The sequence below is a fragment of the Diorhabda sublineata genome, chromosome 2 (genome assembly GCF_026230105.1).
Source record: "Diorhabda sublineata isolate icDioSubl1.1 chromosome 2, icDioSubl1.1, whole genome shotgun sequence".
In the NCBI taxonomy this organism is placed as follows: domain Eukaryota; kingdom Metazoa; phylum Arthropoda; class Insecta; order Coleoptera; family Chrysomelidae; genus Diorhabda; species Diorhabda sublineata.
Genome location: NC_079475.1, coordinates 26,072,421 through 26,097,708, shown reverse-complemented (window position 1 = coordinate 26,097,708; position 25,288 = coordinate 26,072,421). Strand labels below are relative to the sequence as shown.

The 25,288-nt window shown below is 29.6% G+C and overlaps 1 protein-coding gene across 3 annotated transcripts in view; it reads right to left on the bottom strand.

The window, feature by feature from the left end:
- LOC130453192 (protein madd-4) overlaps window positions 1-25,288 on the bottom strand; it is a 119,754-nt gene that overhangs the window by 61,515 nt on the left and 32,951 nt on the right. For all 3 annotated transcript variants that reach the window (XM_056792810.1, XM_056792811.1, XM_056792812.1), the window contains exon 2: window positions 6,963-7,051. In XM_056792810.1, the coding sequence (XP_056648788.1) occupies window positions 6,963-6,989 (27 nt within the window). In that variant the 5' untranslated portion in view covers window positions 6,990-7,051. The remainder of the gene's footprint in view (window positions 1-6,962; window positions 7,052-25,288) is intronic.

Sequence of the window (25,288 nt, the reverse complement as noted above, 5' to 3'; positions counted from 1 at the left end):
AAATTCGGTAGATACTGAAAAAGAAACATAGAGGTGCTATTTTTATTAGAATATACAAAATAGAGCTATAAATTTTACGAAAATTATTTAGATCTTTTATTATCATTTATAGCTTTTTCGTTCCTATAAATGTGAACCATTTCTCAATATTCTCTTTTTTTTGTATTAAATAATGAATTAATTTCGAGTTTTCTGATTAATATTATTCTTTCCCTAGTGCCATTGGAAATTCAGTTTCTTAAGACTTCTATCCATAAATAACTAATATTACTATCACTATTTTACCATATTACACTCATTTATTCAATAGCAAGTAAATAAAGTATCTGAATTCTGATGAAATGTATTACGTGGCAAGGACTGTCATCACTCAAATTGGTATTCACACAAAATGATAAATCACTTCCCAATTCCGAAAAGTTCGAAAAGTCCAAAGCTTTGTTTTCGACTCTTTATCTTTGATTATGTCTTATTTTCATCTGACTCAACAATGTAGTGAATATGATTCATCTTATCAGTTATTTCTTTTCATCGAATGCCATTGGTAAAGAAACTCCAATAAAGTCTATGCTAAATATAGTTTCAGCCGTAAACATGTGTATGAAAGAATCTTCTCATCTCAGTTAAATTGTAAGAAAAACTTTGATGAAAGATTGCATCTGCGTAGTACTTTTATTATCCAATATCGTCTTTACATATTTATGGCGGTAAAGGATTTCAAAGTTTCCCAGTTGAGAGCCCCTAGGATAAAAGTTGAGCGAAAACTTTTATATAGCCATAGCATATGGAAAATATTGAGATCAGAAAAAGCAGTAACGTTTATTGAGAAAAGTGGAAGTAGTTGTATCTTGGATGATTAAAGAGGTAATACAAATTCGGATTATATAATGCTGTGGGGAATGATCTACACTAATTGGAATAATCGATTGCAATTATCAATTCATTCAATCTTCGATATATTGCAACAATGAGACCACACACCATAACTGTAGAGCTTCTCAACGTAAAATTAGAAGTAGAATCCTCCATATCAAAATTTCTGAAATTTGGAAGAAACTTTAATGAAAGTTAAACTCCATTCGAGAGAATTCCTTGCGATTTCAAAGTACTGAAAATCACATCATGTATGTGGTAGGAGAATATACAAGGTTTCCTTTTGCTTTTGACTGTTCTGATATGCCCACATCATCAGTGATTTTTTGTCTAAAACATTTGTTTTCTGTCTCTTCCAACATGATTAGCCATTGCATAATACTTCTGTCGACCATTAGACCCACTGTTGTGATTTACTGGAATTTAGTACATGGAGAATTGCTTAATGTATTAATAACTATGATTTCCTCGATAAAGAAAGTGTATTGTATATAAATATATGAATAATATATGAACAGATCCTACAATGTGCACAGAAAAGCATTCTAGAAATCAATGTGACTACTGAACAGTTCTACCAAGCAGTTTGCAAAATTAAGGGGGATGAGTATTTTTTGCCTGACGGTATGGCCATTACCATTGCAGAACTGACAATCTCTATTGAGCTTCTAGATGGAACATTCCAAAAAACACCTAGATAATTGAAGTATCTCACAATAGCGGAAGTCAACACAAAATTTCGAAGGATAGACATCAATCACTTCTATATGTGTTTAAAAAACGTATTTAACATAGAAATAGTAGTAGACTTGCAAGGTATATAGGAATAAAAAACAATTAGCGTAGTACCACATTAGCTTTAGAAAGCACTGATCAAAAGTCGTTATATAGGTCCAAAGATTATACGATGTAACAAAATTAATGCAATAACAGAGAATAGTGCCTGCTAGTAACTAGATATAAGACGCGAGCAACACAGTGGCATGAATAGGAATTATGAATTATATTAAGATGTATACATTTCTCTGTTGTAGAAAAAAATTGGAAATTGTAAAAAACGAGAATGTAAATCAAAACGCTGAATAATACCAACAAAATATATAGTATATTATGAAAAACTTCTATTAAAACATATCAACGCATCAAGAATAACAGAAATCAATATATTTCAATAAGACAGTAGTGATTTAAATATCAAGTGCAAAACTAATAAGTTTGACAAAAATTAGTTGTGCACAAATCTTTCCAAAGAAAGAGTGAATTCACAAAAAATCTCATTTTTTATTTTTTGATATACTCTGATATTAATAAACATGCACTGAAATGGTTTATTTAGCACTAATTATATGACACGTTCAAAAGTTGATAGCATCTTGAGAAAATATTTATCTGCACCGTATAGAATCATAAAATAAACATAGACATAACCAAAATATCTGTGTATTCTAAAAACTTGAACTTGAAGCTCAATTGAGGTGATGAATAGTTCGATTGAGATAATGAATGAAGGACAGCTTTTGAAATGTGGAGTTATAAACTATAAATAAAGTGTAACGTGAAGTATTAGATAGATAATGTGATTGTAGATTAACGTCATTAGAAGATGAACACAAAAAGCAGATAATTAAATGATTCCAATGCCTATATCAACATATTTATTGATTTGTACATGGCTGCTAGTTTTCATAAATTATATAAAAATTGCCTAAAGTTGAATGATCACACTAAAACATTTTTTCAATTGAATATAGAAATGATAAGAAAATTTGCATTCATTTCTTGAGATAAATATGGCCATCTTCCTTCAATTTCTACAATTTTTAGATCGTTTTTTGATTCATTAACGCCAGATTATCATAATTTCATAATAATCATCAACGTCCTATTCATTTTAATGATAATTTACTAATGTATAACCGTTGATTATAATTTTCGAATCTGTACATATTCAAATTGAAATGTAAAACCCGGAAACGAGGGTACGAAAATAGAACAACCGTTTCCACTATGGAATTTTTATATGCTTAGTGAAACTCTTGTTTCTGTGGTTTTAATTAAAATTTGGATCACTCCAAATCATATTCATTTCACTCCTATTTGTACGCCTGGAAAATATTTTCATTGAATAGGCACTCTCTACATTTTCTCATTTCAATTCAAATTAATGGGTTTATGAAAAATCATAATTTGGAAATAATTGAATAGCAACTAGATCCTTAGAATTTATTCACAATTTTATTTACCTATATAACATGTAAAATTTCTATTTCGATTTCTATCAAGTATTTGCCGAACGTTTCACTGCTGCTCCTAACATTCTTGAAGTTCTGTCTTTTCAATTCTTTGTCTATAAGGCATCGGTAATGGAAAAACATATCCACCAAATGTTATTATTGAAAACATTCTAGTTTCCTGTAATCCTGTTATTGTAGAGGCAGGTAAAAAGGGAATAGATGAAATACATATGTCACATCGTATTGCAAAACTTGATGAAATTAAAATTGTGTCTTCCTTACACAACAGGTTGATAAGGATACAGTAAAAAGGAATAATTAGAAAAATAAGGAAACTTGACACTTACACTAATTTGAAGTTCCAGTTCCTCGTACTCCAGATATTCGTACTACTCTTTAGAAATACTTTGTCAGGTACCGCACTATGCGTAAAATTCACGACCGCATGAATCCTACAGTGACTGCGCCAGTTAAAGTTTTCACTTTTTTAAAAATTTATTTTTAAAAACTTTATTACTACCAAAAATCAATTCACAATTTTTTTAACGAATAAACTTAATTTCACGATTGAAATAACAAGATTCATTATTCTGATGTTTACAATATTCATATTTATAAAAATAAAAAAATAATGATGGTTGTTCATCTTTATTTATCTATTTATTCATACTAAATAGATAATATGTATTCAAATATTCAAAGTGAGTAGAATTACAAATATGAAAATTAGAATTAAGTTTGTAGAAATTTAGTTATTAGAATAAATATGGATTGATATTTGAGACTATAAATAAATACAAAATTGAATATTGAATTCTTTTAATAGATCTTCCTGAAGATATTCACGAAATGTTTGGCCCACAAATATTATTTCGTTTTAATGATGCTGGCAAAATCAAATATTTATAGTGGTGGAGAATATATTGATGATTTTCTGTAGATCATTCTAAAAAAATTTCAAATTAACAACAATAGTATAATATTGGAATTACGATCGCGTCATAAAGGAGAACTGGAATCGTATAAATACATCTTAACTTTATTTTGAATAAACTTCGGTCCACCTTTTATTATAATGGTAAGAATAAGGATTTTAAACTATATGTTAGGATAAATGCGAGTTCATTAATTCTAAATTGTTAGAATATACTGAACATTACAGTATTGAAAGAATATTAAGTAGAATCATTGATTTAATGTTCTTGATTTGTGAAAAAATATTTGAAAATAGTTGTTTCAATTCCATAGTAATATGCACATCGTGACATAATTTTGTGAAATACTTCAAATTGTCTGTGTCTAGTAAACGCAGTTATGTATTGTGGATTAGTAAATGTACGGTCGATCATATCCAGAATATCAGAGATTTCACAAACTGCTCCTATAGGCATCTGTTCTTGTTGGCTTTGAGTTTCCCCGTCGCAGGCATGTTCGGAAAACATTGTTGTGGTAATCTTACAAGAGATTGTTCTGAACGTGACATGTTCCAAACTAATCGTTTAATTTATTCTTTGATGAAGATGATCGGTTTATTATGTATTTCTGAAACATAATATTATACACTGCGCTGTATATAACGTTGATGTAATATAGAAAGCTGCATTTATTTTCATATAGTTACAACTTTATATCATATTATTCGGCATCAAGTGTTTAGTACTTCTATTCAGTATTTGTGTGAATCACGGCAAAATAATTTGGAAATTTCATTACATAATACTATATATTTGATTATCAGTCTATTCTGATAAATGGAAGAAAGTTTTTCAGGCAAAACAATTTAAATGTTTTTCACGATTCCACGCAAACAGCAGCTTCTCTAATTTCTGAGGGAGTTTACGAAGAAGAGTTACATTTACATACCCAATATAGATTTTTGTGTTGATTATTTTGGATATATAATACGATACATTGTGGAATAATTATTATAATGAAATAATCAATTATTGAGACACCTACAGAGTCTGAGACAGGTAAAGTCTCTTGGAAAATTTTAACTAGGCTAGATCTGATGAATGTATCAACTAAAGGAAGAAGAATCTACGAATACTAACAGGAGTCCTATCGGGGCAATGTAAGCTCAATCGACTCCTCATACGAAAAACGTGATGTCCATTGTCCTTGGATAATGCTCTGTTTAGTTTTTCCAGAGAATTAGACTATTACTATAGACTTCAATGTAAATATTTTCAACATAATTTTCGTAATTATAGTAAGTGCAGTAGCTTCATACCAAGTCATGAATAACTAGAAATAATGAAAGCAAATTAAAAAAATTCCTATGTATATTGATATTTTCAATTTATTAACACCATTTCGAAGCTTTTCAATAAATTATAATGGACAAGATATATTAAATAGACTTTTGTCTATGTCAACGTTTCTTATTATTCAAAAGAAGGTTTCCAAAGGGAATGAGATTCGAGAAATTGATTACTACACAAGCAATTGGGGTAAAAGATACTGCAATAAGGCATGAAATTGAGTAACTGTTAAACAAACGGTTACCCAGGTGTGCAGATAGGCTCTGCCCAAATTATATGAACTATATTGATCTTCTATTATTTCTACAACAGTCGGCAATATTTTGGAAGCTGGGTGAGGGATTATTAGTTTTCAGATAAAATAGGAAGCAAAATAATCTTAAAGAAAAATGAGGAAAGATCGTTTACATACAAAATTAGTATGTACAATTTGTTCCAAATTTGTTGTTTATCGTCCCTCAACAGTATATATCCCCCCAGTTTGGTTACTACCTTTCAAAAAATCTCCTTGCGATGTTCATGTCAGTCGGTGACAAATTTAATTAAACTCCATAAGATTAATGAATTTGGAAAAATGTGTGGCATAGGTCGATCAATGTGGTAACAATGACGCTGTAAAATTAATTTAGAAAGGTAGTCGTTTATATTTGGATTATTTTGGCAACGCATATTGCGAAGAAAAGATAATTTTATCAAATTAAATTTCAACATTAAATTCGATGAATTTAGTAGTGATAACTGAATTTATTAAAATACTTCATTTTTTTTTCAATACTACACGTAATACTGAAACTGAATCCTGAGGAAACTTGATAAATGGGTTTTAAGCATAAAGTTCACAATATATTCATATCGATTTCTGATATTGTCAAAACTTGCATTGATTAATTTTTATGCCTTAGTCCGCATTTAAATTCTTCTAGTTACATTCTCAGAATTGCCCATTTTGTTCGTTTCTTGAGCTTGACACTGCTGGAACATTATTTTCTTATTGTCCAGTATCAAGCAATTACGAATATTTTCAATAAATTTCCTATTTTTCAATAACGTCAGGAACCTGTTAATTAACTTTGAGAAACTCATAAGGAACCTTTTTTCTGAGTCATTAATCCTCGATAGAAAATATTTCTAATATTTCTTATACAATACGTTTTTAGTGAGCAATCAATAGAAGATTGTAATATCCCATGCCGAGTAACATGGAGAACAATTAGCTATCTTAATGTTATCGTTAAGCTTTGTCAGAACTGAAAGGAGCTGATTTGCCAAATACTTGCAACAATCTTCTTCTTGTATAATGTCCGTTAAATGATATTTCAGAATATAATTTCCACTTCACTTCTCTGATTTCAATAATTCATGATCCACCGTTCTTAAAAGGCAGGAGAGATGTACTAGTAAATCAGTATTAGTGTATTAACTAAAATTTATACTTCATTTCAATACAAAGTTAGTAAATGAATTTATAGCATTACTTTTACGAACAGCCTAAAATATGTATCGACTCTTTTATTATTTCTATTGTTCATTTCAATATTTGATTGTACATATGTGTTTGAAGGTGCAATGGATTTGATATAAAATAACTTACCAATATTATAACAGATTCACTTTTCATGATGTTTGTTCAAAATTTTCTTGAATTGTCACTGTATTCTCTTTCATCTGCTATTTGGTAATCTGAAACCAAAACTTTAATCATATTCCAGTTTAATATATGAACTGATAGAAGTGGAATATACATATTTGAACAAAATTTGTACGTAAAGAAAAAAATTTATGTACGTTATCAATATTAATTGAATCACCTTCCAAAATCCTATGATGCTGAATACATTCACCTTTCAACGATTTTTTCGTAGTTCAGGTTCTAAAGGCAGCGAAAAAGACATTCAAATATCAAATATGGCGGTGGCATCGAAAATATCTAACAGTAAATATTATATAATAATAAAAAAACAAATTCCTATTCGATGTATAGGAAACTTATAACTAGTTTCTAACTATCTCACCTGTATAATATATTCTATTAATAATGAATGTAATTCTGCTTCAATAATTATTTCTTCAGTTTTATAGTCCAAAAATTCCTCCACTTCGCCTTTAACATAATTGTGGAAATCGACTTAGAAATTATTAAATGTGTTTTGATCTTGGAAATTGGATATTTCTTGCTTCAGTACACCTACGATGTGAGTCATACGAAATCATCAATTTATGAAAGAACCAGGATTTCTATCACGTGTAATCCTATTTTCGTATCACAGATTAACTAGATAATAAACAGCGAATGTGTGAAATGTGTAGCGGAGAGGTTTTATAGAATAATATAGAATAATATCATAATATTTAAATATCAATTCTTTAACAGTTTGAACATAATCCAGCCTTCTCCATCGTGGTCGTTGGAATAGGAACTGGTACAATAAAGACATGCGACGCCTGCCTTTTGTTTGTTCGTCTTCAGACTCGCTCGTTTTTTTTTGTGTTTGCTTGCTTGCTCTATTTTTGTCTTTTTCCAAATATATTCTTCAGATTCTTCAGATAATGATCTAATTTTAGTTTCCAACACAACTTCTTTTCTTTCTTCCTATAATGACATTTTCAGCTCATCCTAGTAAGAAGTACTGGTCAGAATGTCAGCTTTTCCCCTCTTAACATTCCTTTTCTTTTTTAAAGCAGTAGGACTTGATATCTTGGGGTACGGAGCAATAACTGGAGGGCCAATAAATGTTTTGTCTGTTAAAATTTGCTTCAAGGGTGTAGCTTTACTTTGTTTTTGTATACTCTCACTTCAGTAATGATAGATCTTTTAGATGGTGGACTAGGAACGAACATATCATCTGTGAAGACTATTGGATAAATACCTGTCTTTCGATACTTTTTTATGGCATTAAGTGGAACTGCTGATCTTAAAAAAGCCTTTCCAAACAACAGAGAAACTTTGCAAACTGCGATACACCGACTTGGATTTTTCCTTAGACAAAATATCTATCTCTTGGGTATAAAATTAACTGAGACATAAAATTGTAACTCCGTTACTTCTGGCCATTTCAATAATAGATAAATTTTGGGTGACGTCTTATAACCATTAAGAATGAGTAATGCAGGATTCTCCTTGAATGCTTTGGAATGAAATAGGAAATGATCAAACCATTTTTCAAATATATGTAGTTGCATCCAACCCGACTTGTCGGCAGCAACTAGAGTCTGAAAATATGAATGCATTTGTGAACGGCTAGCAGTTCAGCTCACAGCAGATTTACGATTAGACACTTGTTTAGATTTGAAATATACCCAATACATGGAATAAGACCACACCCCCTTCCACTTTCTATCCCGTTTTGACCAAATATTTTGTACACCTATTATGTACCGTTTTCGGAATATTCTAATTTGAAAATAAATAAGTAATAACCGATGCTTGTAAAAAGTAATAATTAAGTTAGAGTTTGCCATGAAAACTAATACTCTATATTTTACGATATAATTAGAATTCGAGCTATAAGTGAATAGTCACATGAATAAGTTCTATCATTTCTCTCATTCGAATTGGAACATTAGTTTTGTTGTCAAATTAAAATTTGGTTGTTTAATCATTGCTTCGAAGTTAGAGTGAGCGAATCTGCAAATTTTAGTTGCATTAATTTCAGACGGTTGATTTTATCCTTATTTCAATATTCATGATGAATGTGATCTATAGATCAATATACATAAGCAAATTTTCAGTTTCAATATCATATTTTGATAAAGACTTAAAGAAAAGTCGAAACGTCAAAATTTATCTTTCTTTAAAAACTATAAAAAAAATTTTGAAACAGAAGAGAACTAAAATCAAGAACATTTAGATGCATTCATATATCAAAAGGTCTAAGAAATAAGAAATTGAAGAAATTTATATATAACCCCACATCATTCACAGGAAAAAACTGAGCTTTAATTATCTATTTTCAAGAAAATGATTTCATCAAAGACTAATCTATCATCACTCCGAATTTTCTTATATATCAAATCTTTTCTCCCACGTTATCTCAAAGAAACACGTTCTATTTTGAGTTTTGAAATACCGTAGAAAGATTATACTTTTACATTTCTCCAGTGAAAATTACTTATTCTTTTCATTTTCTTTCATGTTTACCGTAATGCAATTTGCTTCATTGTCGGAAGCATTCCATATTTCAAGAGCTTATTTACATTTTTCACGGAGGAAGTTTGCATCGAGAAAATGTTAATCTACATCTGACACGAGTCAGCTAATTTCAATATGGGAATTTGAGCTGAATTTGACAGACGGAGCTCTCATCTGAGGCCATATCATGCTTTACAGTGTTATGGATTTTAATCTGGATATATTTACGATAATATAAATATTGTTTTTGGGGTTTGAATTGAATTTTAGCTAAATAGGATCAAATAATGGGAAAAATCATTTTTATAGGTTGAATCTAAGCGTTTTCTTAGAACTTACGAATTTATTTCAATGAATATAATATTAGTGTAAGTCATTACACATTAGATTATCAGAATAATTGACTAAATTAGCGTCTGAGACCCAAAACTATGAAGGATGTGATGAGATAATATATGTTAGGTTCGTTGTAATAATTGTGACGCTGATTATAAAGATCAGAAATTCCCACATTTATAAAATAGATCGATACGATAAAAACCTATGACATTGTATGAATAAATTATGGAACAACAAGAAAATATACCTCTAATTATGAAAAATTCTTGAAACAAACTCAAATATTAAATAAAGAGAATTTCTAGAAACGGTAAACGTACATAGAGAGGAGGTTTAGTGTAAAATTGAAATCATAGTTCTAAGAGGTACGAGAAATATTTATTGCCTACCTACCATAACAATGTATACAGGATTGAAACTAAACAGAACCTGAAAAATTACGAAAATATCTTGGAAAAGTTTGAATAAGAGAAAAATCAAAGAACTTTCTCACCAATATGCGGAGATGATAACTTGATACCTACATTTTTGAATTTAAAACTATCTCATGTGAAATTACAAATACCAACTCACTTATATGGATATCAAAATCATGTTTTATCTAGATTTATTGCTTAAGACATACAACTTTCTACCACCGAATGTACTACTCTAAGTAGAAAATGAGTTTAGAGACATAAAAATTCAAATAGGTCAACTAACTCCTACTAACATTTTAGAACAATTTTAAAGCAAAATATCGGAACAGAGCAGACATACTTTAAAAATTACAGGATGAACTATTGAGAAATGTGATAACCTAATATTGAAAAAATAACCTATGGTTAAAAATACACATCATATAAAACCAAAGTTCATGGATATTTGATGAGATATTCATATATATAATATTGAATACAACACGAATAATCTGAATACTCACACTATTATTACTGATTTTATTATAAATTGGGTATCAAAAAACAACAGAGCACTATTAAATTTCGAGATAAAACGAGAACCGAAGAGTTTATAAAACAAAAGAAACTATTTCAAATTGTTCAAAGTGCTCTCACACCATTATGTAATTATTTGGAAGATATTTGGAAAAAATTATATCAAAAGGAATATTATATCAATAACACATGGAATTTCAGAGAGTTAATTAAAAATATCAAACTACTAAACGAATATGTATTTGTTTTGTTAGATGTAGTTTCTCTATACAAATATCTCTATTAGAAATGTACAAGATATATTAATAAAAGAATGGGACAAAATAGAAGAATGCACAGACACACCCACCTTAAAATAATTAAGTTATGTAAGTTATCTTATCCTAACCTAACCTAACCTAACTTGTAAAATCAAATATACGCTGAATTTCTTGAAGAATACGATAATCATAGTTTAAATGCATCTTAATTAGTCAAAATTTGTAAATTATTCATTTTCTAATTTTTGGTATTTAATTACGTCCTCTGGCGGTGGACCTACAACTCTGTAAATCGTTTCCAGGTTTTTCTCGAGGTCTTTTATAAATTTTTTTCCCGAAGCTGTAGTATAAACGGTTCCCGAGATATGGTCGAGAGCCATTCTTACTGGGACACCCGGTACATAAGTAAACAAACTCGTATATAAGTCGTAATAAATCAAAGATATCAAAAAATTTTATCCCTCAAAAACTCCATTGCCTATCCATCTGTCAACAAAAAATGTGTATCATACAATTTTGACTAAATAAAAATATTGAAAATACTGAAAATAGATCCATCTGTTGCTGCATTTCCATACTAACCCAAGGTGTCGTCTCAAATCTTAAAATCTAATAATAAAACGGAGACCAGTAGTTATTCATCTTCAACTGCCCATTCATTTTCTGCCCAATTCATTTGTCTAATTGAATTCATAATCCCACCATCAGATATAATTGCAGGAGATCTCATTCAACAATTAAAATGAGACACTTCCACGAGATTTTCGGTAGTATAGTATTTCATCCAAGTTTTAATGCTGTAATAAAATTTTGTAAGTACTGAACATGAATGTGGGATTTTCTTGATTGTTCTTACTACCGCTGTAAAATGAAGACGTATTTGAATTTATATGGTAACTTTTAATAGAACACTCACTTTGAATCACATGTGTTTTCTTATTAAAAAAGTTTGAATGATATTTCTACTATCGAGTAACATGGGCTAAATTGGCAACTGTTTTTATATCTAGTTTATTATTTCAAAACGTACTGAAGATTTACCGGGACTAGAGAGTAAAAAATTTCTCTAAAAAATTAGTGAGTGAATTACTAACTAAAATATCCTGTCCATCACCTTTTCTGGTATTATAGAAGAAAATTCACATTACTGTATGATTTATTGAAAAGCAGTTGGCTCTTTCTGTAGATGATTAAATTTTGCAGCGTGTGTAATATAGATAACTGTCCACTGTCTACCAAATCAAATTATTGAAAAAGTTGATCCACAACACCGCTAGCAGATACACCCATGCAGGCAGGGATGGAAATATCCCTGATACCCAAAGGAGAGTTTTTGGTTCTATCCCATACATCATTATTAACTCTTTATGAAAAAATTAGTAACGAATTCAAAGGGAAAACAAAGATTGAAATTGCATATAAAACTGCAAAACCATTACAAACACTTTTTACTAAATTCAAACAACTAGAAGATCTCTTAGTAAAAACTAATGTGATCTATGGTATTTACTGTAATAACTGCAAAAGATATATGTAAGTATGACATCTCAAAATTGAAAATCATAATGTAGTAAATATAAGAGCGATGCTGAGTTCTAGAAACCAAAATGTTCATAATCTAAACACGTAATAGAAACCAGACCGAGAAACCAATGAATACAAGATTGGATGTTGAATTACTTATATATCTGTTCATAACAATACAAAAACGTCCATTCTGCTAACGAATGGTATTTCAAAAGTGACATGTTGCAGCTGTCGATAATAAGATATGAATAACAATATAGTAATTTTTCAAACTTTTTGTTTGGTTGAGTGGGCGTTTCTACCATTCTTTTATTCGAAATCTCCAATAATTTAGAAAACAGAATGAAAAAGGGATTTCTCATCGAACTTCCACTCCTTTATATTAAATTCTGATTATCCCCAATACAAGTTGGAAATAGTCTTAGTTTCATCAAAATTTCATTACTCAAATCTCGTATTTATTCAAGCATTTTACGATTCGTGTCACTATTAATCCTAAAACCTCCAAATCTATTCACTTGTTAGAAACTCAGCTTTGAAATTATCAAGTTTCTCTACTATTTTATTTAAGGCTCCTATTTCTAAAATTTTACTGAAATAATAACTAATAATGTAATTTTGTAGTTAAGGAGGCTAATTTGATCTATATCGGATAGTAATTTATACCACATAATCTAAAAATATCTCTCAGATCACGTCCTCGTTACAAATTAATTCTTAATTACTAGTAATATTTCCAGGCATCGCTAACAATTCGTTAAGAACAAGAAAACGGCGTTTTCCTTAAATCCAGAACAACACGACTCGTGGAGGAGGTTTATATTAAAGTTTCCTCAAATTTATAACGTATTTGTTTTGAAACACGCTAGAGGTAAAAACATATTTACGGAGAAATGAGTATTCATGGAAAAAGTTGGCTATGAGCGAATGCTTATTAGGTAAGTTAGTTTACAAAATTAATTAATGTAACAACGATAATTGAATTGCATTGTAATTTTTCTTCGATATTAATTGATTGTTAAGAGTATTCAATACAAATATGGACAGTTTAACACGACAATAACCTAACATTTTAGATCATATTTGCGAAAGTTCTAAGTTGATTTTATCCTTATTTTGATGATCATGATGAAGGTGATTTATAAATCAATATAAATAAGCAAATTGTCATTGTCAATATCATATTTTGATAAAGACTTAAAGAAAAGTTGAAACGTCAAAATTTATCTATCTATTAAAAACTGTAAAAGGACTTATTTCAAAACCGAAGAGACTTAAAATCAAAAACATTAGATGCATTAGTAAAGAATGCTCTGAGACTACATCTTATATTCGGAAGGTGACGATAGAGCCGACAAAAATATAGATCAATCGTATAAGCATCCGCAAGCACTTCAAGATATACTGAGAGACATTTTAAATGACTACTAATTCGTAGTCTTCAAATATTGCTACTTTTTACACATACTCATATTCCAACAACACAGCCTAAGTTTTAATGTTGAAATACTTATCAATATTCAGTATATAAAACTGAATTTCACTTTCTGTTTTTGCAGAGGGGACGATAGCTTCGAAGCGCTGTTTTCTACATAACTGATTATTTGCAATAAATTCTATTAACATAACTTACCAATTTTTTTTGGTTGTATCCACATAATATCCACTGAAGATGAGGGAATTAATATCAGACACGTATAAATGTGGTTTTCATAATTTTTATCCTAACTAAAATACATAATATAGTTACGATTAAGGTGTGCATACGTAATACGAAATCATGATATTCTAAGTTGCAATTCATGCACTGACCTTATCAATACGAATCGCTGAGGATGACTTCAGAGAGCGTTAATTAATTTCTAATTAAAGTTGTGTTGTTTTTGAGTTGGTAACTGACGCAAACAGATATTTCTAACGGGCTAATGACTATTCTGATTTAATCGAAATAACGTTGAGCGTTGAGTGAACAGATATCAGATAATTATAATCAATTTAACAGAAAGTTCATTTATCGTTTAAAATATGAAAGGCTTCAATTCATTGGTATTGTTAAGAAATGTAAAATGTAAGATGTAAGTCGAAATACTACAATAATTTCACTCTCGCCGTCTGAACATGGAATCGATAACGATCATGTGAAGCTATACAAACGGAATGGAAACGTGTTAGAATTATTAATATATATATATATAATAAGTAATAAATAGCTTTCATCAAATTCAGTGACCGTACAGCCTTATATTACAGATTCTTTTTCTGATTATTTTTTATAAACCTCCTTCAGGTAAATGTAATTCGCATACATTATTGAATTATTCAAGAGTACAACGTTGACATCTAAAAATATTAGTAAGATCATTTATAGCAGAAGCAAATTTAGAATACTGAGTGAATGGTTAGTTTAATATTCATCCTATTTTATCTAGCTATAACAATGTGAAGGAAGGATCCTAAAGTGGCTCTTCTTGTCTTGTTAATATTCTGTATTGATGGATACATACGATACGTGGTAGAATATAGAATATAAAACCATATGGTGTGGATAAGGAAATGTGTTGTACATTTTGCTGTGTAGGTTTTGTTTTGTACCCTCATTCATTGTAGTATTTGTTTCTGCTTTCTTTTTAAATATGTTCCATTGGAGTTTCTTCAGATCTTTTTTCTGTATTTTCTCCCGACTTACCCAAATATACAGTCCAAATGCTGGAAATTTTTCTTCAACTATTGGTATAAATTCTTGAAATTTTGTTTACATTCAATTTTACTAAATTTGTTTGCAAAAGCTAGATATTAATTGTATTAAAATGTGTTTGAAGTTCATTGAGTACCAGTGGTTGAGCAAAAGTTATCTCTTGAAATATTAATCTCCATTTTTATAGGGCGAGTTGATTAGAAGAATTCCTTTCCAGAATTTGATTTCTCTGTCTTCGGAACATTTTTTGTCCTTTTCTCTTCTTCTGGATTTACCAAATGGATTTTCCAAATTTTAGATTCCAGTTTATTCGCAATTGATCGTTTTTCGATCGTTAATGCTACTAAAAAACTAGGCATGTTATTAACATCATTAAAATGCATATTGAATTGTGATTGATAACTTTCTTGTAAGTTTGGTCCGTTAACTGATTGATTATTGAATTAAAGAACAAAGGCACGAATTTACAAAGCGATAATCAGACCTATAATGACCTATGCATCAGAAACAAGGCCAGGAACATTAAAAACGGAACAACTGTTGAAGAACACAACAATGAAAATTCTTAGCAGCTCTCGGGAAAAACACTATTAGACCAAGAAAGAAGTGAATATATCAGACGATTATGTGACAATAGAACTAATATATAAGTCGAATGGCAGACGATAGATTGGTAAAAATAGCACGTGATAAATCTCGAATAAGGAACAGGCATCAGACCTATTATTGAAGAAAGAAGAGGGGGCTTGTGGAATAAATTTTGGGGGCTGTATTACTATTAATCGAATAAACTTGGAAGTCGTTTATTGGAATATGGTATTGAGTTTTTACATGTCTTTTTTACCATTTATGCAAGATGATCCCTTTTGGATTGTTACCATTTTGTGAAACTCATCTCATTTTTAAATTCTTTCTTTTTCTTAAAATATTTGAATCTTTTTATTAGAAATATTTTGTGCGAATGTAATATTTAACTTTCGTATTTTTTTATAAAGTTCTTTATCAACATTTTTTTTCAAATTTTTGTTAAATTTATCGGAAATTAGTTCATCAATTTCAATTTTTATATCTTCCAATTTATTTTTTAATTACCTATCACGGATTCCACAACTCTAATTTTGTCGTAATTTGAATTGGTGGTTTTGTACATTTCACAATTGTTTTTAGGTTGAAGAAGCTGCAGTTGAGGATGGAAACTTTAACTTTTCAACCATTATTATTCGCAGAATTTATAAGGATGAATAAATAAGCCATAACACTAGGTATATAAATTCTTACATTTGAGAACAGTGAATTTTATTTAAGGTAGTGTTCTCAAGTTTGTTCCTGATTGTATTCTCCCTCCTTGACTAGTCCTTGTTGATGAGTTTGGAATATCACAACTCGATTTTAACTATTGCGTTAATCAATTAGGGAGTAATAAATCAAACTGATATCTCTTGCAAATACCTTTTTGTCATCAGTTCGCTCTAAAACTGACAATATTTGGACAAAGAGATGAATGACCGTGCTTTGCGTCATTAGACATTTTTTAGGGCTCACACACGTATGAGCTATTTATTGAATTTAACTGACTCCAGTGAAAATATGAAATGTATATGCGATCATTTATGTATATTCTCATTTTGAATAAGTTTTCCGATCATTGAGATTTATTAGTTCAATATAATATCTCTATTTGAATAAGCTGCACCAGCTGACTGAGCCACCATATAAAATATATACGGTAAAGTTTCGAAAAAAAAATCATTCAGCAACTAATACTTATTGATAAGCATCTTTTTTACATACACTTGTCTTTGTAGAATTTTTATTGGTTCACTTGATCAATTATACTGTTATCTTTCAATTCTTTTATTGAATCATGATAATCCATCATCATTCAATAGCTGCTATGTAAAAAATCGCTTACGTTTTGTTGTGAAAGGAACTATCTTCATCTTTCCGTATTACTTGACATTTTTCGCTTATAGTGTTTAAGTGATCACGAAAGATTTTAATACACTTGTGTTTTTAGGAAACAGTTGAAACACATTTATTCATACAATGTAGCTACTTTCAATCACAAACCCTTTGTAACCTCTTAATTTCATTTCCTACATATTTTATTTATCCATATAGTATATTAACATGGAATAGCATTGTTTGTTTTCCTAGCAAATGTTCTTAAATAAACTGTTGTCCAGTGAACCTACCATATTCTTTTCTGGTCGCAAAAGCTATAACATAACTCATTAAGCTCGCTGCATGATGCAATACAACGTGCAATGCTATGCAGGGTGCAATATTTCTTAATCAAAAGCATGTGCAGATGAAGTTCAGCATTTGCAACATTATCGGTTTGGAGCCGTTTTTATTGCGTGCAAGTTGCAATTCTAGGATGAGATCTAGTTACTTTTGGACTAACATCCAATCTGTACATCAGATTTCAAAAGCAAGGTAGCAGCAGTTATAATTATTGCCACGAAATAATGAATAGAATTTAAGGTAAGGAATTTGTTCAAATTACTTTTATTGTTTTTAGTGGGAAGTGTGAAGCGACGTCCAATATTCATCTATGCAATATTTTGACGTTGGAAGAAATTGCGTTACTTGCACATTTTGTTGCACCATGCCAATCTGCTTTCAACATATATATTTCACATTTTTGTGGCATGTCGAAGCCATTCCCAAACACAAAAATTGAATACGTGCATTGACATAGTGATTAGTTGAGATAGTATGTTCAGTAAGAAAATTCCAATATGTCTATGCGCCATTGCATTTTTCCCCTTCAAAAAACGGCAAAATACATTTTAGAAATATTGAATTTCGAAATTATTGCAGAAGTGAATAGTGGAAATCCGTTATTTTGATAAATTTCACACACCTCATCTACCATCGACATTTCTTTAAGTCCTTATCAAAATATGATATTGACAATAAGAAAAATTAATTTTTCCTTGGTCCCTACATCTCAAATATATAGCAGTAATAAAATAAATTATTTGTAGTTTTATTAGAATTTACAAAATAGAGCTATATATTTCACTTAAATTATTAAGAACTTTTTTAATATTTATAGCTTTTTCCTTCTTATGAATGTGAACCATTTCTAAAATCTCCCTTTTTCGTGTATTAGATTCCGTGTCAAGAATTTTTTAGTAGATTTATTTGAGTTCAGACTCAGATTCAATGTTTGAATTGGCGATAGAAATATTAAACGTATTGAATCAATATATTTGAGTTAGTACACTACGACCACTGAGTATATAGTGTAGTATATAGTGGTCGTAGTGTACTAACTCAAATATATTGATTCAATCCGCTTAATATAAGTAGCTTTTTATTGGGAACGTGGCAAGGAAAAACTAAATTTGGTGTTTTCCCAACTTTCGAATACTTATGTATTCATCGTCTGGGAAAAAATTAATTAAGATTTCCGGTGATTTTTGATATTATTAAAAATATTAAAAATTTTTAAACTCATAAAATTGAAACTTCAGTATTCAAATTGACGTTGATAGAAATATTTGAATGAAATTATAAAATATGAACAATCATTATTCTGTCATCACAATACGTTATACTTTATTTTAATAGTTTGCATTTTTCATTCTCAGCCGAAATTCTTTTCGAATTCCTGTAAACTTACCAATGAAAATATACATCGGCCTTTGTTTCACATACAATGTTAATCCCACATATTTCCTCTATTCATACACAGCTCCCATCTAATGAAAAGTTAGCAATTTTATCTGGTATGCAACCGCAGCAGCATTAACAGTTTCCAGACACAGTACATTACATGAGATATGGTAAATATGTGCATTGGCAAGGTGAGTATTTGATACGTTATTACGTTATACGCAAATATTTAAGTACTCATTACATTTAGTGTCATTATACTCTAAAATTTTATCAAACTTTTAAAAACATCTAGAATCTATGATATATCTTAATAAATATCATGAGAGAATTAATACACAAACAATTGATACAAATGAAAAGTTTCAAAATTGAAAGCAACGGAAAATGTGATTTAAATCTTGTTATGAGTAGGGATACGCAATCAGCTGATAAGTGATCTATCCGAACCTGGGTTATAGTTCCCCAAAAACTCTTAGGTCGAAGTGTCCCGTTTGCACAGGCTCCATCTTTTTTTCTGCTCTCAATCATTATCTTTATGAGGTTATCGAGTGTTATAACGCGACTCTGTTCTCGGCATGCTTCGCTCCCACTAGCTGCAATTGGAAATAGTGTGGTCGTCCTCGTTTATTTTTTCACAAAACATATTGGAAAATGGAATGAATTATATTGAATATAATAATTTATATGCATTGTCAACATTTTTTGTATAAGTTTGCTCTATACGAGAGTATATTTATGGAATATTGTGATCATTTGGAGGAATTGCTGAACTTGAAGTATTATTTTCGTTCAAACTCCAATACATATGGAACTGGAGTAACAGGTCCATATAGTCTTTAAATATCAAATATAAATTCAAGATTTTACGTAGCGTAACGATTTCATATAATTTTCATACCAACACTGCTTTAGATTCGAAACTCCCAAATATTCGCAACAACAACAAATTTAACAACCACTCTGTACAAAGTTTTTTGATTATTTTTTTAAAAGGTATTTCCATTGAATCCCAGTGTTGGTAGTTTGCATAACTTGATTCATGTGCTTGGCGCACAATTTTCTTTTATAAATCATTCATTCAGTATAAAAGGGAACGTTTGCTTTGATGTAAGAAGTATTTGGAAATTACTAGGGTTCCATAAGTGAAATGAAAGGAATCAGTTAATATTTGATGGCTGATTGATACAAAGAAAAGCCTTTATTGTTTTTCTGTGATCTATCTATTCTCCAATGTTATTAAATTGCCAGATAATAATAGTTTTTCAGGAACAAAGCTAATAAGAAGCTGAAGAAACACATTATTATTAATTCATATAATTGCTTCGATTTGCATATTGAGGTACTGTATCTCGAGAAATATTGAAAAACAATTTATTGTTGCAATTTTTCGTAATATACTTTCGAGTCTATGAAAAATATGAAAAATTATAGAGAATTTTGATGTAGCTAAATAGCATACAAAAAAATTAACCCTACCCAATAAACCTGACTTTGGGAAAAACCAAAAACCTTCTACGTGACCTTTGCTGGATACTTACGAGAATCCAAGCGAGGCGTTCGGAATGTTGGAGAAATTCAGGGAAACTTAGTTCGCGCGTCGTACTTTTATCTGTCGAAGTATATATTTTTATATATATAATTTTGTTGATATATTGTAGTAAGTTTAAATTTTTGAACTTTGTTTTTGTCCTACCTCGCCACTACCTCGACACTAAGACTAGCGCCTTTATTAATATATAGATTCGAAGTATATTTCATGATTGAATTGTCCAATAAATGATATAGGGATGACTATGCAATATCAAATATATTGGAAATTTTTTCATTTGTAGGGATGCGCCATTTCAAACGTACTCCTCGAAAACTAGATTTTTCCCGTTCGAAGTATACTATATATAATATATATTATATATAAAATAACACAAAGACTGGACGACTATACTTGAAGGTCTACTTTTTCCTATTTTATGCATCAGCTTACTCGCCAAGGATATAAACATTGATATTATAATTTAAGTTCAATTAGTTGAGTAGCGAAATGATGTAATTATTAAAGAGTTATGAAATTGAGTTTGGGATAATCTTTTTCTTATCCATTTCACTAATGGATGAGATTTTTATTTTGAGAGCATGTTTAGCGATTTCGGACATATTTAATTAATATGACCACAATTACTACTGTCATATTGCTTAGTGAACATATTAGTCTGTCCGTGTGCCTATTTATTCCAACATGGAGACTGTAGTATTTATTGTTCTACATTTGAAACTATTTTTTGTTTAGTTCATATAAAGTTATACAGTTCAAGTCTAGACGGCATCTATTGGATTTCGTCAAATTTTAACCCAAGTGGAAAATTTGTGTCGCCATTTAATTTTATTGTTATTTTGTTGAAGATGCTTCTTTTTTCTATATTTAAGTTTGGAGTACGAGGATTGTTACTGAATTGATGGAACCTGAGACGGAGTAATGTTCCAAAACATATTTCGTGATTGTAGTATATTTTCATAAAGGATCCTGGTCCATATGTTTGTTCAAGGAGTTTATATACATTTATCTTATACATTGTTGGCTTTTCCTTTCTAAAGATTCAGAAATATTTTGGCTTTTTACAACAAATTTGTCTGAATCACAGATGGTAATAGTTCGTCTTGTATGTTGATTTTCACTCTTTTTGGTCATAATTATTATTTTTTGACTGGTTCTTTGAGAAATTTTCCCTTCTTAACTTTTTGTAGAGATGGATGAATGCTGAAATTCTCTTACTATGACAGGGACATGACAAATATTTGTTTATTTCAATATATACGTGTTTACCTCGAAAAGACATTTTACAGTAACTTTTTCTTGCACCAAGTTGTTTTTTTACCAAATATGTAACGTTAATTTACAAAAAATATTGAGATTTTGTGAGAGATAACTATAAACCATAGATGACCGACTAATTATGTTCGTTCTACAACATCAATTTCAATTAAAACTGTCAGTCTACGAAAATAGATGGATAAATATTTTTTTTAATAATGAAAAAAATTCAAACTCAACAATTACCATGAAAAACTTAATATCGATTAATTTAAATATTTCATCGACGTCAATTTTAATATTGAATTGAATTATTGAATTATATATATATATATATATATATATATATATATATATATATATATATATATATATATATATATATATATATATATATATATATATATATCAAAAGAGATAACCTCTATCGAATATAACGTAGAAAGCTTTCAAATAGGGCACAGTTTTCCATATCTCATAATATATTGTTCTCGCGATAATTTCCACAAGCCCGCTTACCCATATTCAAGCAATTTGCTGGCGATATAGACAAAATCAATTCACAACGTTTGAACTGATGCAGGTTATACAGTTGCTGATAAAATAATCATTATCGCGAGCTCATTTTCCGGAACTATTTTGAGTTGTGGGGCATCGTTTGGATAAACATTTATTTATGCAGGGTTGTATGTAGTTATAATGTGATAAAAAAATTGAATTTGACTATATAGGATGGTTATCTAACTAAATATATTGTAGGGCAGTAACTATATGAAGTGAGACTTATAATAATATAAGGGATATATGTATCCATAGTATATATGACATAAGCCCAGAGAAAAGATTGATCCTGTTAACTAGAAAACTAGAAAGAAACTTACTATAAAAAAATTTGTTCGTTCTTGAAACTCTGATACTTTAAAATAGCAAAAATACTACTATAGGTAGTGACATTTAATTTATACATTGAAATATCTGGAATCTGAACAATTCATATTAGGAATGAATCGTCACCATCAGAATAACAAACAGAAATAATGATATGTCAATTGAAAAAACACTGAATTAATTAAACAAAAATTTATTCTATTATCATTATTATTTTATAAATCTCGATCAATAATCAATATCGATGATTTCTTCTAATCCTTACAATGGAACTCGCCTATTTTGACTGTGTTATCTCAACTTCTCTTTTCAGAATATTTGAACATGATATGAAGATAGCGTATAGTGAAACCTTGATATTCAATCTACTTTTAATGGCATGAGTGGTAAAACACAAACTAATAGATTCCCTGTTCAAATTGTGATAAAAAATACATTGGTTAGTTTAATAAGGCACTCACGCATCGGATAACCTCTCACTAAAGAGGTAGCAAATTATATTCTGATCGGTGTGCTTCAGCTTCACCTGTTTTCTATGAATGACATTCTATCGATCATGAATCTGCCAAAGCTTTGACATCTACAAACAACGTATATTTTTAGAAACAATATATATTTTTCAAAATAATTAGTGTATAAGAAAAATGATTTAAATAATAAAGAAATTTAACGGCATCAGTAACCAACTAATGGATATTCGATGTCATAGAACTACATACAATGTATTTACCCCAAAATTTCAATAAAACGATATTATACCAGGTTGATTGAAATAAACTAATTGATCAGTTTATGGTAAATTTGGCTGAGGTTTTTTATATCTTGTCTATCATTCATAGAACATTTATCTTGTTTTATGTATATCATTTCTTTGATTAATTACTTTTGGTAGTTCGTGTCATGAGCTAAGATTTTTGTTTTTTTTTTTTTAATCAAATTCATGAAATTCATTTTTGTCATGTTTGTGTAGAGCAGTCGATGCATTTTTGGTGTAGGTATTTGTGACTATTTATTCTAGTTCACCAAATATTGTGTAGTTATTCCTATATAATTTTCAGGACAAATTAAATATGGTAAGGAATATATCATATTTGATTTCTTAGTGTCTTTAGTTTTGTTTTTTAGTGTAGTGAATTGTGGTGATAACGTGTTGTGTGATTTATGACTTATATTATAAGAACCGGAAAAATACTGGAAGACTGGACGAAAGTTCCTAACGGGAGAATTCTGCCGTAAAAAAATATTTTCAATTATACTGTAATGGTTCATAAACATAGGAACAAGAAAGCTTTCAATGTTAAAAACGACATGAATAATTCAAGTAAAATTTAGTCTTTGATGCAACTATGAATAATTTTATTGATGGCTGCTACATATTTTTGAGATGTAAAAACTAAGGAAAAATAAAACTTTTCTTTGTTAAACCACTTTTCTATTTTGATTTCATTTTTATATTGAGTAATATAATCACGCAAATTGTAAATGTCAAGACCGCGGTATAATTACGTGATTCAAATTACAAGACATAGACAATTCTCAATATTTAGTGCTACTAGAGCCTCGACCACATGAGTGTGAGCATTTGTCGAAGACTTCACATATAAACGCTGTTCAAAATTTAGATTTATATGGCTCTAGAATTAATCCTATAATTCAACTAACTTGAACACTTAGTTACTGGAAGCTGCCTTAAATAGAAATCAATCAATCTTATGGTGTTCAAATTTTGATGTCATATGGTTGATTTGATTTCCTCAACCCTAATGAAAGAGAATCAAAATCAATTCCTAACTATTGGAATGGAAGTGAGACATCCATATTTTAGCTCCCTAGATCACTGGATTTACTTATACAGAGATTCGTTGGAAAAACTCGAACCTATAACAAAAGACGCTGCTGTGACATTTATAATGGAGAACATGCTATGAAGCATTTATATTACGAACGATTTATTTTAATATGTGTCGACTTTTTGTAAACATAAGCGATTTATAATTTTACTAGGAGTAGGAGGCACTTATTATTTGTTGATCTCAGACACAACGTTCCGTTCTGAATAATTGTACTATTTTTGATTCAAACGTTAACATAATTTATGTTACTTGTAACAAAAAGGCATTCTTAATGTCTTGATATATTCATATATCATATAATTCGAGAGAGTTGGACGGAATTAATTTTTCAATAATGAAATTAACGTCTTTTTTCAAATTATTGAGACAGTCTCCTAACAAAACATTGGGAACTGACCGAAATAAAATTGATAACAACTCATTGAACAAGTAGAATTGGAGAATATTTCTATGGTCTATTTCCGAAAGATCTCTAATTATACATTTGAAGGCAATGAAGCAATGAATAGCCAATTTTTTGTTTCAAGTCCATAATTCAAAATTTTTAGATAGAATTGTACTTCCATTATGTACAAAAGCTCTGTAACCAAAGACAAAATTTTTAATATTACGCTTTAGTTTGTCTCTTGTATGAAAATATCAGAGGTTTCAATCTTCAAATACTTTGTATACATTTCGAAATTGAACATAAAGAATTCAAGTCTTTCAATGTATAATAAACTATTCAATGTATAACTTTCAATGTATCCATATATGTTCTCTACTAGTCATAATAATTCCGAGTCATACCCTCCGATCGCAGAGAAAGTTCAAAGTGAATCATGTAGAAAGTTGAATAAAACTTTTTCCGGCGTA